Raw genomic sequence first — 13,831 nt, forward strand, 5'->3', positions numbered from 1 at the left:
TATTTATGTAGAAAGCAAAGAGAACGGGGCATTAATTGGAAGCAGGCAATAATTGTAGAAATACTTTTTCTAAATTTAAAACTCATTATACATATCTTTCTTTCTTTTTTACTTTAATAATGATTAACATTACAGAAATGCTGGGTTGCAATACAGGAGAGCGTTCCTCCAGCGGCCCCTCCTGTGTTGGTGTAATGACAGTCACATGACATTTTCTTCTTGCTTGTTCTCAGCTCTAAGGTGTTGTGGTTCATTGACTTGCTGTAGTGCTTACTGTGTGGCAAGGACGTCAGGCAGTGCCAACAAATGCTGACAAGTTGTTTTCTGTCTGATCTGAAGTAACCTCTCAGCAGTCAGAGTACAGCAGGAATGATGATCTTCCCTCTTGACTCAAATGTCCTTTGCCATGCAATCAGACTGAAAGTGTGGGTCATATTCAATCTGCTCTTTTTGTTTACACGAAAAGGAAGCACCAAAAGGATCAGTCTTTTACCAGAAAATGTCATATTTATGACTCCCCAGGCTTGTAGAGACTTCCTGGAGCTAGCCGAAACTCATAGTAGGAGGTGGCAGCGGGCGCTGCAGTATGAGCGAGAGCAGCGCACCCACCTGGAGGAGACCATCGAGCAGCTAGCCAAGCAGCACAACAGTCTGGAGCGAGCGTGGAGAGAGGCACCTACGCTTGCGTCCAGCACACCCAGTGCCCCTACCAACAAAAAGGGTAGGCCTGGCTGACCGGCTTCTTTATCCGTTTACTGGCTCAAAGCAATGTAACACCAGTCTCGAGATTATAGACATCCCTCATCTTGTCAGAGAGCAAGTTTTGTGTTATGTTCTCCTTCGTTCTCCTTACTCCATCAGGTTGTCCCCGCAACTCTGCTGATGACGTAATACTCAACCACTACTATACATTACTTCATTGAGTGCAATGTATATTGTCATTGTTGTGTTTTATTTCTTATTTTAACAGCACCAAAAATACTGCATTAAATAGTTTATAATCACAATGTAGATATCACAATAGAAACAGAAGGCACATTCATCAGGTGACCCATACCTTTACTGTTTCATGCCTGTGAATATTTTCATCCAGGCCACTGTATTCTCAGGGCATTGAATCGATTGCAACTGGGCTAAGGTTTCGCCTCTCATCCAAGCAGGTTTCATCAGTTCATGCTCAATGACTAGATAGGACAAACACTAGATAGGACAGAAATAGTGTAAGAAATGTGGTGCAAGATCTAAAGTATTTATCCTCTACAGGATGAGGCATGTCCAGAAAAAATGGTTTAGCTCTTTTCAATGAAAAACTACACAGTAGATAGTGATGTCCACATTGGAGACGACAGGGACCTCCATGTTGGTGTTTACAGAAAACCCACATTAGAGCACACTGACCACCATCACCCACTGGAACACACACTGGGCATTATCAGAACCCTACAACGCAGAGCTGATAATGTTCCCACCAGCCCACAGGCTAAAGAGAAAGAGCATAGCACCCGAGGGATGCCCTCAAGACCTGTGGTTACCCCAGCTGGTTGTTTCTAAAATATACATCTTGTTCCCGAAAGAACAAAAGCAAGGTAGATGAGAAAAAAGTAGAAAGAAAAAAGTAGCAAACACAATACCATTGTCATCCTGTATGTTTCGGGTCTATCTGATTTTTAACAACCACAACATACCAGTACACTTCAAACCTGCTAATACTTTGAGACAGAGGTTGGTACACCCCAAAGACAGGACACCCCACGCTCAGAAAAACAATCCGGTGTATGTTGTCCAGTGCCGTGAAGAATGTACTAATCTTTACATTGCAACCATTGAGCAGGCGCATGTCACAACACAGACAGACTAACTCTTCAGGTCAAGACTCAGCTGTCTACCTGCAGCTAAAAGAGAAACAGCACTCTTTTGAGGACAAAAATGTACACATTCTGGACAGAGAAGACAGATGGCTTGAAAGAGGAGTGAGCGAGGCCATCTACGTTAAAGATGAGAAGCCATATCTAAACAGAGGGAGAGGTCTCCAACACCATCTGTTTCCACACACATTGCTGTCCTTTAATTTCTTCCTTAAACATTCAATCATTTAGCCTCTAACAGATAAACAAGGCACAGCCACCTTGTTTTCAGGCGTGTCCATGACCATCATTAACATCCGAATGGAATGCAGGTGATGCCACCCAAATGACCATCGTTGGCTGGTAGAGGCCTCACTTCATTTGTATTCTAACGATCGTCATTTGACACCACGAAAGAGCGAAACCATGCCTCATCCTTTAGTGGATAAATGCTTTGGATCTTGCACCAAGTTTCTCAGACTAGAGGTGTCCTATCTAGTCAGACTAGTGCTTGTCCCACCTAGTCATTGAGCATGAACTGATAAAGGCTGCTCCAATGAGAGCCGAAATGTCTTCATTTACTGTTTCATTTGTGGCATAGTAGGAAATGGGAATATAAAGCCTCTCATGTCCTAATATATTTTATTGTTCCGTGTTTAATGGCATTGCCAGTCCAGAGGGAACTCCAGAGCAGCATGCATGCCAGTGGGAACATTGCCAATTTTACTGATTATTTCTTAATTAATGACCGTGAGTATATGATTGGATACCGCTCACTCCTGCACCCTGTAGAATGCAAAATGGTTACCATGTGATACTCCTGTTAGTTGTGTTTGAATTTCCTGGCTATTTATATGCACTCCACATTCTCCTGACCGAAGGGAGTGAGAGGCCGCTCAAAGAGGATGCGAGTGATGAAGATGAGGATACTGAGTACTTTGACGCCATGGAGGATTCCCCTGCATTTATCACCGTGACTGCCACCGACAACACACAGCACAGGTCACTGTCACTCATTTCTGAACATACTAGACTTGTTATAATTGTTAATAATGGATCTAATGCATGTAAGGTACCTAGATAATTTAGTTTTTTGGATTGCAGCTTCCTGTTGTCAAACCCACCTTAGTATACAGTACTTCATTGTCTAGTGCTGACTGTTGACTCTATTATCATCCTATTGCAGGCGATCTCAAAGCAGTTTAAGTGGAGCAAGCGGAGGTAATTCCTACGACTGGAACCAGGATGACCATGTAAGTGCCCATCTTGCCCAAAAATTTAATTAGTAGCTTTGACATTTCTTGTAAATGCTGACATGATGATGTAAACTTAATGCTGCTGGAATATCATCATATTTATGAATATATGTATTCATATGAATATAGCTCATTGTTTGCATCTTGTTGCTTAAGATAGCAGTGATTCCCTGTATGCTGACACAATGAGCCTTTTTTTGTGCTTGCTACAGTCTTATTGTCACCCTTGTGGTATTTAAGATAAATATTTGCATCTTTTCATTTCTTAATTAGCTGTAGCAACGTCTGCTCCTCTCACCCCTCCATTGCTGCTTCTTCTTGTTCACTGACTTGTGTTCCTTTTCACATCTGATTCATTTTCTCCTTCATTAACTTGATAATTTTTTTCAGGCTGTCAAAGTTTGTATTGTCAAGCTTGGATATAAAGAGTGAATTTATTTCATTTCCCTCCTCAGATATCTCCAAGCTGTAACGATGTTTCAGGGAAGGAGCTGCAGCCACGCAGACAGCGGCGGACACGTGTCCCTGACAAGCCTAATTACTCCCTCAATTTGTGGAGTATCATGAAGAACTGTATTGGCAAGGAGCTTTCCAAAATCCCAATGCCTGTAAGTGAACAAGGCTCGTTTTGTTTTCTGTTTCAATAACATTTAATTAAGTACAGTGGAACCTTGGTTAATTCCTTCCAGAAGGTCCGACTCTATCCGAAATGGACATGAACCGAAACAGTTTTCCCCATAAGAAATCATTGAAATCCAATTAATCTCTTCCATCCATCCATCCATTTTCTATGCCGCTTCTCCTAATGAGGGACGCGTTAGGTTAGGTTTAGCTGGAGCCTATCCCAGCTGACTTGGGGCAACAGTCGGGGTACACCCTGGACTGGTCGCCAGCCAATCGCAGGGCACATATAGACAAACAACCATTCACACTCACATTACTTTTACCTTCATTGAAGATGTGATTCTGTGACTGTTCCCAAGAACACGATGTGGCATTGAGATCAACCACCACCATCTTCCTGTTTTGACATGATTGGCTTCTTGAATTTCATAGTGTTTCTCACTTCAATAACCCAAAATAGCGCCAAATAAAGTAGCAAGTTCCAAAAATTTGACAGAGAAAGTGAGAAACACTATTGAATTCAAGAAATAACAAAACAGGAAGGCGCTGGTGGTTGAGCTCGCTGCCACATTGTGTCTTTGGGAATAGGCACATCTTAAATGAAGGTAAAAGTAACTTTAAATGTTCACTCTTACCTTTCTTTCATTTACAGAATTTAGATTACAGAATTTAGAATTGTTTTATTCTTTAGACTGTCTGTTGTATTCGTCGAAGGCACATAACATTTTGAAGAGTCAATCGCTGATGACATAGACGGGCGACGTAACAGTTGACTTTCTTTTCCGACTGCCATTTTGTTCACTAGCTAATAGGATGCTAAAAAGGAAGGAGGTTTTGTGATTAAAAATATATTAAGAACAAAGTTGGACTCAGTGTATACTACAGGACAAGACGCGCACCATATTCTACACCAAATTGCACTTCAAATTGTGGCGTAAATTTTGGACATTAACTGAAAAACACGCTAACCGGGGCAGACGCTAACCAATGTTTCACTATATTGTACATTCACCCTCTTGTCTTCCATCTTCACTCTTACAGGTGAACTTCAATGAGCCTCTGTCGATGCTGCAGCGTCTCACAGAAGACTTGGAGTATCATGAGCTTCTGGATAAGGCAGCACGCTGTGACTCCTCGCTGGAGCAGATGTGTCTGGTTGCTGCCTTTTCCGTCTCTTCCTACTCCACTACTGTCCACCGGACAGCCAAACCCTTCAACCCCCTCCTGGGCGAGACCTACGAGCTTGATCGCCTCGAGGAGTTTGGCTACCGCTCACTGTGTGAGCAGGTAAGAGCATTGCTACACATACTAGTATATTTAGGCCCTTTTTACACGACCAGTTTAATAGTAGTATAGTAGTATTTAATAGTTTTAAAACAGTAGACAGTATTATCATGAAAGCAATTTCCATGCACATGGGACTGCAGAAAACACCAGAAATGATGTAGTACATATACCAAGTAAGTAGCTGGCAGTGTGATTTGTGTGATTAATGCACGTGCATGCGTGGAGACACTTCCGTTCTTGGCACTGATACTACAGCAAACATAAACATCAACTGTATTGCCTTTGGACTGCCCTTCATTGCGTATGGGTTGGCTTATCCGACACAAGTGATGGTGAAGTAAAGCCACACTTTGAAGATCATGGGTACTCTAGAATTCACCACTGTTTTCATGGTCTTCCCATCCACGCATTTGCAATTGACTGCAGCTTTTGTGCGCTCTTTGGATTTTCCTTTTTTTCATATTTCAAATCTTTCCACACTAGATCCTCTAAAGAGTTTCTGTTTAATTCTATTTTAGACACTGAAACGGTGTTACTGTGTAGACAGACGGCCAACACACATTTTCCATTTTCAGCCCAAAACGTTTCTGTCATAAAAACAGGGCCTTAGTTTACGTTAGCAATTACTAAGTTTTCATTTAGCATTAAAGTTGAAATTCATTTCTCTCATAAGGTGAGTCATCACCCCCCTGCAGCAGCACATCATGTGATTTCCCAGCGAGGCTGGACCTTGTGGCAGGAAATTACGATTGCCAGCAAGTTTCGTGGCAAATACCTCTCCATAATGCCACTGGGTAAGACATTTCATTCTTGCAACCAAAGACTCAATCTTACAAAATGAAGAGCATTAAGTGCTAAATTCTGCATGAACTAAAAAAGACTCCTCTTCAATTCCCTCGGGGGTCCACCCCTGCAGCTCCCTCCTACACACTTGAAAGCCAGAGGACGGTTAGCAATAATAAATCAGCTTTATTCATTTTAAGATCCTTTTACATAAAATGATTAAAGGGATTCAGTTACATTGGGACAGAAAAGCTGTGAGTCCAGTGAAGGGATGCCGTGGTATTTGTGTGCCTCCTCTCTTTGTTCCCTGGAGGTGTCCTGTACCCAAAAACCTTAAGTACATAGTGTTCTTGGTGAATTATGTTACCAGGATGAGTTCATGTTAAGGCTAGCTGTGAGATGTTTTTCTCTATTAGCAGACATGTTATCAGACATAACCATGTGTGCAGATTTTGGACCAAATCATTAGTTTCAGATCTGCTATTATAAGAGCAATGTCACAATAAGATACTGTATATCTCATAGATTTATTTTGTCCTTTTATATCCCCAGGTTACATTCATCTGCAGTTCCACTCTAGTGGCAACCACTATGTGTGGAGAAAAGTCACATCCACAGTGCACAACATCATTGTGGGCAAGCTGTGGATTGACCAGGTCTGTTTACAAGCACTACTCATCAATAGCTGCCAATAGTCCTCCCGTGCATGATCCTGATAGTCATATTACCTGCACAGTAGCTTGCAGGTGCGTTAGGTGGTTTGGAAGTGATGTGTTGCGAACAAGAAACATTAAACATGAAAAAGAATCTTCAACATCTCTGGGGATTTTTATGCAGTTTTCATCTAAAATCATGTGCTCAAATAAAAGCCTCGTCTTTCTGCGAGATAGCCAGTTATACAGGAGGTGGAGCTACATTTCAGTGACTGTTTTCCCATTGTTTTCTGTTAATACCGCTGCAATATGTGAAGTGTGTGCTGCCAAAGAACATTCAGACGCCATGTGGAACTAAAGCGCATTAAAACTTTCGCAAAATTCCAGTACTAAACAATATTTATCCATATTGCATGTGTCTCTACGTTCAAACAAACATAAGCAATGGCCCCATTTGGGTTTTTAGGACAATTCTTGTTCTGTGATGTGAATTATAGTTTTTATGTACATTTCAGTATTTATGTGAAAATCATGCCTGGGTGAGTTTTTTTTTTTTTTTTTTAAATAAGAAAATGTACAAATAGCACACATTTTCTTGGGTGTTACAACTGTATTTAGGCAAAGGCTTTGGAAGGAGTAAGGCAGGGCCATGTACACATGTTCTAGTGTTTACATAATACATAGTGGACGCCATTGTTAATTGTGTCTCACTGCTTTCACGTCTGTGTGTGTGTGTTTATGTGTGTAGTCAGGGGACATTGAGATTGTGAATCACAAGACCAAAGAGACCTGCCAACTCAAATTCTCTCCCTACAGTTATTTCTCCAGGGATGTTCCTCGGAAGGTAAATCCTCCTTGTTGTTGCTGTGTTCTTTAGCATGGTGAAGCAGCCCAAGTCGTGGATTTGTGCCACACTGCCATCTGCTGGAGAATATTGTTGGCTTTATTAGATTTTATCGTCAAAGCCACACCCACCGACCAAAACACTAGACACACCTACATTAGGTTCAGCGGCAATCATTATCTTTGTCAAAGTGGTATATATGCAGTTCTTACATTGAAATTATTATATTGTCGACTTACAAACACTAGAGAGTGTATTTGACTTTAATGAAATACCAGGTAAAAATGGAACCTGGTGATTTATCTGATCCCATAATTTGTTGCACAGTTGTTAATTTTGTATTTTTAACTATGCAATAACTTGTGGGGCGGTTTTTCCTTTTTCCAGGTGACAGGTGTGGTGGCTGATAGTGGTGGCCAGGCTCACTACATTCTGTCTGGTACGTGGGATGAGAAAATTGAGAGTGCCAAGATCATTCAGAGCAGCCGAGGCGGCAGTGGATCAGAGGGCAAGCAGAAGACCATCTATCAGACTTTGTCCCCCAAACTTCTATGGAAGAAATATCCTCTCCCGTAAGAGTGTGTCTCATGAGCTTCATTAGGTGGCATGTACACCCCATCGTGGCATGTATGTTGATGTTGCTATTATTTCTATCCCAGAGAGAATGCTGAGAACATGTACTACTTCTCAGCGCTGGCACTGACCCTGAACGAGCCGGATGATGGAGTGGGTCTGACCGACAGCCGTCTGAGACCAGACCAGAGGCTGATGGAAGAGGGACGGTGGGATGAAGCAAATTCTGAAAAGCAAAGATTGGAAGAGAAACAAAGAGCTGTGAGAAGAAAGAGAGAAGCGGAGGCCTCAGACGCTTTGGATGAAGGTATGAAAGCAGAACCTGTTAGGAGACAGCTATAATGTATGTAAGGAGCCGATATTACTGCTATAATCGTCCGGTTTACGGTAAACGTGGCAAACAAGAATGATTAGAACCAAAAACAGTGCTTAAAATAAGAACTTTTGGTGCATGTACAGTAATCCCTCGTTTATTACAGTTAATCGGTTCCAGAGTCGACCGCAATAAGTCAATTTCTCCGAAGTAGAATTTATATTTATATATATATTTATAAATGGAAAATGTTTGCAGTTAAGTATAAATAACCTGTTAATGGCCTTATAAATATTTTTTTTTACATTATGAGAGCCCTTTAGTCATGAAATAACACCCCTATAGTTACCTTTACACTCGTATTACCCAATATAGTATATAAAATAAGAGTAAATAACACATTTAAGACATAAATAAGGCTCGCGCTCGTGCGTGTTGCTATAAATGTGTTACCTAGGGGAGCTGAGTGGCGGGCGGACAGAAGCGGGTTTCAGAGTTGAGTTTCAAGTTGGTGTGAGTTACGACCGCAAATGTAGCCCGTGTTTTTATTAGGGATTTTTATTATGGATTATTGTGCCTGTTGTGAGAATTCACAGCTGCAATAAAAGCTTGTTGTTCCGGCAATCAAGTAACATTACTGACACCTAGTGGCCAGTGTAGAATACTATGTATCAACATCTTTGAATGTGAGTTTTCAATGCCTTATACAGTATTTGTATTTTACTTAAATCCGCTTTTTTATTTTTGAAGATGCTTCATTTCAGCAAAAAACATGTACAATTTGCTTAAATATGCATGTTTTGAATAATAATAGGCCGTTTTCAACCAAAAACAGCATGACTTATTAATTAATGTATTTTTGAAAAGCCGTGATAGAGTGAAGCAGCGAAATACGAACCGCAAAGTCTCACTGTACTGTGCTTAAGTGTTAAGCCACTATTAGATATGTTGTTTTAGCTATACTTTTATGACCACATCCATCCATTTTCTATGCCGCTTATCCTAAGTATGCTGGAGCCTATCTCAGCTGACTTTGGTCGAGTGGCGGTTACATCCTGGACTGGTCACCAGCCAATCACAGGGCACATATACCTGTAGACAAACAACTATTCACACTCACATTCATACCTATGGACAATTTAGAGTCGCCAATTAAGCTAACATGCATGTTTTTGGAATGTGGGAGGAAACCGGAGATCTTCTGACTGTGTGGCCAACATGCTAACCACTCATCCTAATGCAGGCTAATTTCAGGTTCTTGTAGGATGACAGACAGGGGGTACTATTGATGATAGCAACGTATGCAGCTCCACACCCCCACCAGTGAAAAAAATCAAATATTGTGTGTTTGTGTGTGTATGTGTTGGCTAGATTGTATTGATGTACCCATGACTTGTCTTTTTCCCCCCTCCCTCTGTTGGTGGTCAGAATGTGATAATGACTCTGGTGAGTGAGGGTTACTCTGTGCTCTCTGTTGACACACACACACACACAACTTCTGTGTGTTTTCTTTGTGTTCTGTTCTGTTGTTGCGACTGCATGATTTCCTGTCTCATCTTACTTATGGCAAATCAGGATTTTTTTCCTCTTTTTCCTGCATACATGTGACATTTTCATGCTGAAACAGTTCCACACAGTATTGTCTATTCAGCTGTGTGTGAGCAAGTTATTTTTAAGCTCCGTTTAAAGTCAAGTTACACGACATGTCTTTGTTTATTTGCCTTAAAGAGTCTTATAGTAAATTGTTGCTACAGCGTTAACATTTATTTCAAACTTCCGTAAGTTCTTGTTTTGCACACCTCTTATTAATCCCATTCCAACTGTCCACTGCAACATGAAGCTGGTTCACATTTGGAGTGTTCCCAAATGCAGCACACAGCGTCTGATTGCTCCTCATACGCCCTCATACGTGTCTGTATGGAGGACATTGCCTGCAAATGTGACTTCTTCACCGTGAGTGTGACATAATGACAACAGCTGAGCAACATACTGTGCTGTTTTTGGCAGGTCGAGAATATGAAGGATACCATCCACTGTGGTTTCACCAGAGGAGGGACTCCATCACTGGAGAGACAAACTTTATATATAAAGGGGGTTACTGGGAGGCCAAGGAGAAACAGGACTGGACCATTTGTCCTGATATATATTAACACCGGACGCTTCCCTGCATCAAGACCTCAGGATATGGGGAGCTGCTCTACACGTGCTCCTTCAACAGTGAGGTGTAGCACTCTCTGTTGAGCTTTGTAATCATGAGATGGTGAATGTGACACACGCTCTTGTCATACCGTGTACCTCCAAATATACACACTCACTGCTTTAACAGATGGAAAATATGATGGGATGGTCCCAGGCCCAGTGTGTGTGGATGTGTGATGCCCTTGGAGGTGCAACACCACACTATGAAGGCACCAGATGAGGTGCTTTGTCAATGCACTTTCCTATTTTGCGCTAAGCATCGAGTTTTAACCATTCGACCATACTGAAGCAAGCTGCATAAAAAGAAAACCATGCTGAATACACGTTAGTCTTCAAGTGAGTCCTCAGGTTGTTGTGGGCCTCTTTTTATAAACCTTAAATTTCTCTGCAGGAATGATTTAAGTTGTACTTAATGCACGTTTACTTGCATTAAAAAATATGGTTGATTGTAGTTTTTTGTCTTTTAGTCAACAGTACAGAAACGGTTTCATATTCAGATTTAGAAATGGAGGTAGATTTCTAAAGCCCCATATAAAGAAGCTATCTCATTAAATATGTTTCATTTAATTACTTTCAATTAGTAGTTCAATTCAACATACTACCATTCATCAACAGGGCAGTTGTGACAAGTTGAAAGCTAACTATAACATACCGGTACTTCTTATGATAAGTGATTAGGGAAAAATTAGGGATGCACAAAAAAAAAATTTCAAGCCGATACCGCTAACTTCCTGCATCTCAAGACCGATACCGATAACTGATAACGTTTTATAGGTATTATTTTTAAATTTTTTATTTAACTGTTTGTGCACACCTGGAGGTAGAACAACTCGAACAAAGTTGGATTTGACAAACTGTACCTGTAGATTTATCCTAACAAAGAATCCTAACATCACTCTGAGTAACAAAACAAAAACAGAGGCAGCTCAGAAGTACAAACGTGGCTCCAAAGGATTTACTAGGCGCGAAAAGCCGGTATCATTCAACGGTGGTAAAGTGATGGTGATCCAGCGTCGTCATTTCCATGATGAAATCACAGATTGCTTTAGCTCTAAGATCATTTCTGGCGAACCTTTCTGCACTTTTGAAACGCTGCAGCGATAGGAAGAAGCCCCGCGCATCATCAGGTGTCTCATACATTTTGTGATAGGTATATATTATTTAACTGTGCATACTGTAATGTGTTTCAACTAAGCTTGCAAACTGTAGTGCAGGACATCATTTGATTTAATTTCCTGCACAGGCTTGTATTCTCTTGTTATTAGACTGTTTTCTCATTCGAGACTTCTTAACACTCCTTTGAGCCTGCTCGCAAGCATTTGATTTGATGAAAATAAGACACACTAACCCGCCTTCCAACCTTCATTGGCATTGATGTTCATATTTCTGGCAAATAAGTCAAGTTTGAATGGAATATAGTGCTCTTGGTTAGAATTTCCTATGAAATACATTTGAGAACACGTCAGTCTACATAATTTTCCCTATCAATTGCATTTCAGCTTCAGGTCATTTCAGGTATCTGCAGTCCCAAATTGTACATTCAGTATTCTTTTAAGTGCTTCCATATCAGTCAGCGAGAAAGATCTACATTAGTACTTTCATGTGCGTGGCGTTAGGTTAGTACTGTATGTATCTTTGTGTCCTTGTTGCTGAGAAACTTTTGACTGTACCCGGTACTCTCTCTTGTCCTTTGGCTCGGTGCCTCACATCGTGTATCCTAGCTGACAATGTTTAGTACTACACATAATAGAGCCACTTTTCTCCTCCGCCTCTCTGTGTCTAGTTAATAGTTCAGGTTGTTTCAGTGGCACTGTGTGGGGCTGGAGTTAAAGGTGGTAGAAAAGGACAGGGCTGGTTCCTGTAGCGCACCACTGTGCGGTCAGCTGTAGCCACAGAGGCCTTCGCTCCAGGCTCACCACAGGTTTTGAAGTTACCCTCAGTTTTTTGCCTTTAATTGGCTGGCCTGTACAGTGACAAGCTTTGAAAAGACAGCCTACAGTATTTTTTTTTCTAATCTTTGGTAGGAATGTAGATTTTCAGGCTAGAGGTACTGTACGTCCCGTCTGGTCTATTTGTGTGAATGTTTTGTGGTAAGAGAATTATAGTGTAAAATAGGAGAATTAAGTCTGTACAGTACAGCGTAGGCATAAATGAACTTGAAAGGCACCCTAATTTGGCTACGCGCTTCATGTTTTATAGTTCCAAATTGTTTTAAAACAGAAAAGAGTGTTTTCTACCACCTTTGATACAAGCATATCTGCTTGTTCTGCTGGTTTGAACACAAAAAAATCAAAAATGCACTGTATAAGACGAGCCATCCACAATACACCTGAGCTAAGTATAGGATAAGTACAGTATCTAAAAAGGGGGGAAAGATTTTGAGCAGGTAACATTTTAGCAATGATAATGTTTGTCAGTGAATCAACTATGTTGTAACAATTTGCACCACAGATACACCTTCTCCCCAATTATATAAAGCTGCATCAATCAAAAGAACCATCATCCAGTTCAGCATTCACAAACATCTGTACAGTTGTTGAAAGATGTGTGGTTTTCCACTTTTACTCACATTTACAGAGAAATAGTCAACCATAAAACAACTCTTCATGAAAGCTTGCATTAAACTGAGGCAATAGCTGAGGCGACTAACTGTTCCAAGTCTTTATGCTACGCTAACACTGCTGACTGTAGCTTTAAATGTCAAATAAGACTTTTTTTTTTGCCAACACTGTATATCTCTGCTTCTTGGGCTTTTGTTTGTTCTATTCATGTAAACTTCCATATCCACATACTTCAGTAAGGCCTTTAGTCATATCAGTTAGGGCTTTAAAGCAGTGATCCCCAACCCCCGGGCCGAAAGAAACAATAATTTCCATGATGTTTTATTCTGAAAAGTGGCCGGATTCTCTCTGTTACATCCGTCTCACTTGACGTATGTCCAATTTGCGTGTGCTAACTTTCTCTCGCCGCACAGATAGACAACTACTGTATTTTTAGCATTTTTCTTTCACCTCATATTTGGTCTCAAATGCTGATGCTATGTGGGAATGCATAAAGGTAAGTTTTGCTGACTTATTGAGTGCTAATGTGCACATTTGTCTCAAGTTAATTCATGCTAGCGGCCCGTGGGTCAAAAAAGGTTGGGGACCACTGCTTTAAAGGATCATCATGGTTTATATATTTTGTTCATCAGCATATACAGTCAAAAAGCTCAGTGTTGATTTACTCATTTGTACCGATACAAAGTGAGGTTCACTGTACACTGTCAACATTCTTTTGAAATGTTCTTCTATCATGCTGGTTTTGAATGAACTGATCATACCTATGTAGTCAATATATTTTCCTAAAAAAGGTGATAGTGAGTCCTGTAAAGTATCAGACAGCTGTAGCAATAACACGCAGACATAGTGATGCCACTCAGTTTTCAGCCTTGTGCAGAAATGGAAAAACAACCA

General features: G+C 40.8%; 1 protein-coding gene across 4 annotated transcripts in view; it reads left to right on the top strand.

Annotated features, from left to right (window-relative positions):
* The window catches only part of osbp2b (oxysterol binding protein 2b), a 52,835-nt gene extending 40,235 nt beyond the window's left edge, over window positions 1–12,600 (top strand). For 3 of the 4 annotated variants that reach the window (XM_054773221.1, XM_054773225.1, XM_054773224.1), the window contains 11 exons: window positions 523–721; window positions 2,726–2,846; window positions 3,031–3,097; window positions 3,556–3,708; window positions 4,766–5,011; window positions 5,685–5,805; window positions 6,347–6,450; window positions 7,196–7,291; window positions 7,679–7,863; window positions 7,951–8,171; window positions 10,185–12,600. In XM_054773221.1, the coding sequence (XP_054629196.1) occupies window positions 523–721; window positions 2,726–2,846; window positions 3,031–3,097; window positions 3,556–3,708; window positions 4,766–5,011; window positions 5,685–5,805; window positions 6,347–6,450; window positions 7,196–7,291; window positions 7,679–7,863; window positions 7,951–8,171; window positions 10,185–10,327 (1,656 nt within the window). In that variant the 3' untranslated portion in view covers window positions 10,328–12,600. The other variant, XM_054773223.1, reaches the window with a different exon arrangement.
* Window positions 12,601–13,831: the final 1,231 nt, after the last annotated feature.

Source organism: Dunckerocampus dactyliophorus, chromosome 4, assembly GCF_027744805.1.
Source record: "Dunckerocampus dactyliophorus isolate RoL2022-P2 chromosome 4, RoL_Ddac_1.1, whole genome shotgun sequence".
Taxonomy (NCBI): Eukaryota; Metazoa; Chordata; class Actinopteri; order Syngnathiformes; family Syngnathidae; genus Dunckerocampus; species Dunckerocampus dactyliophorus.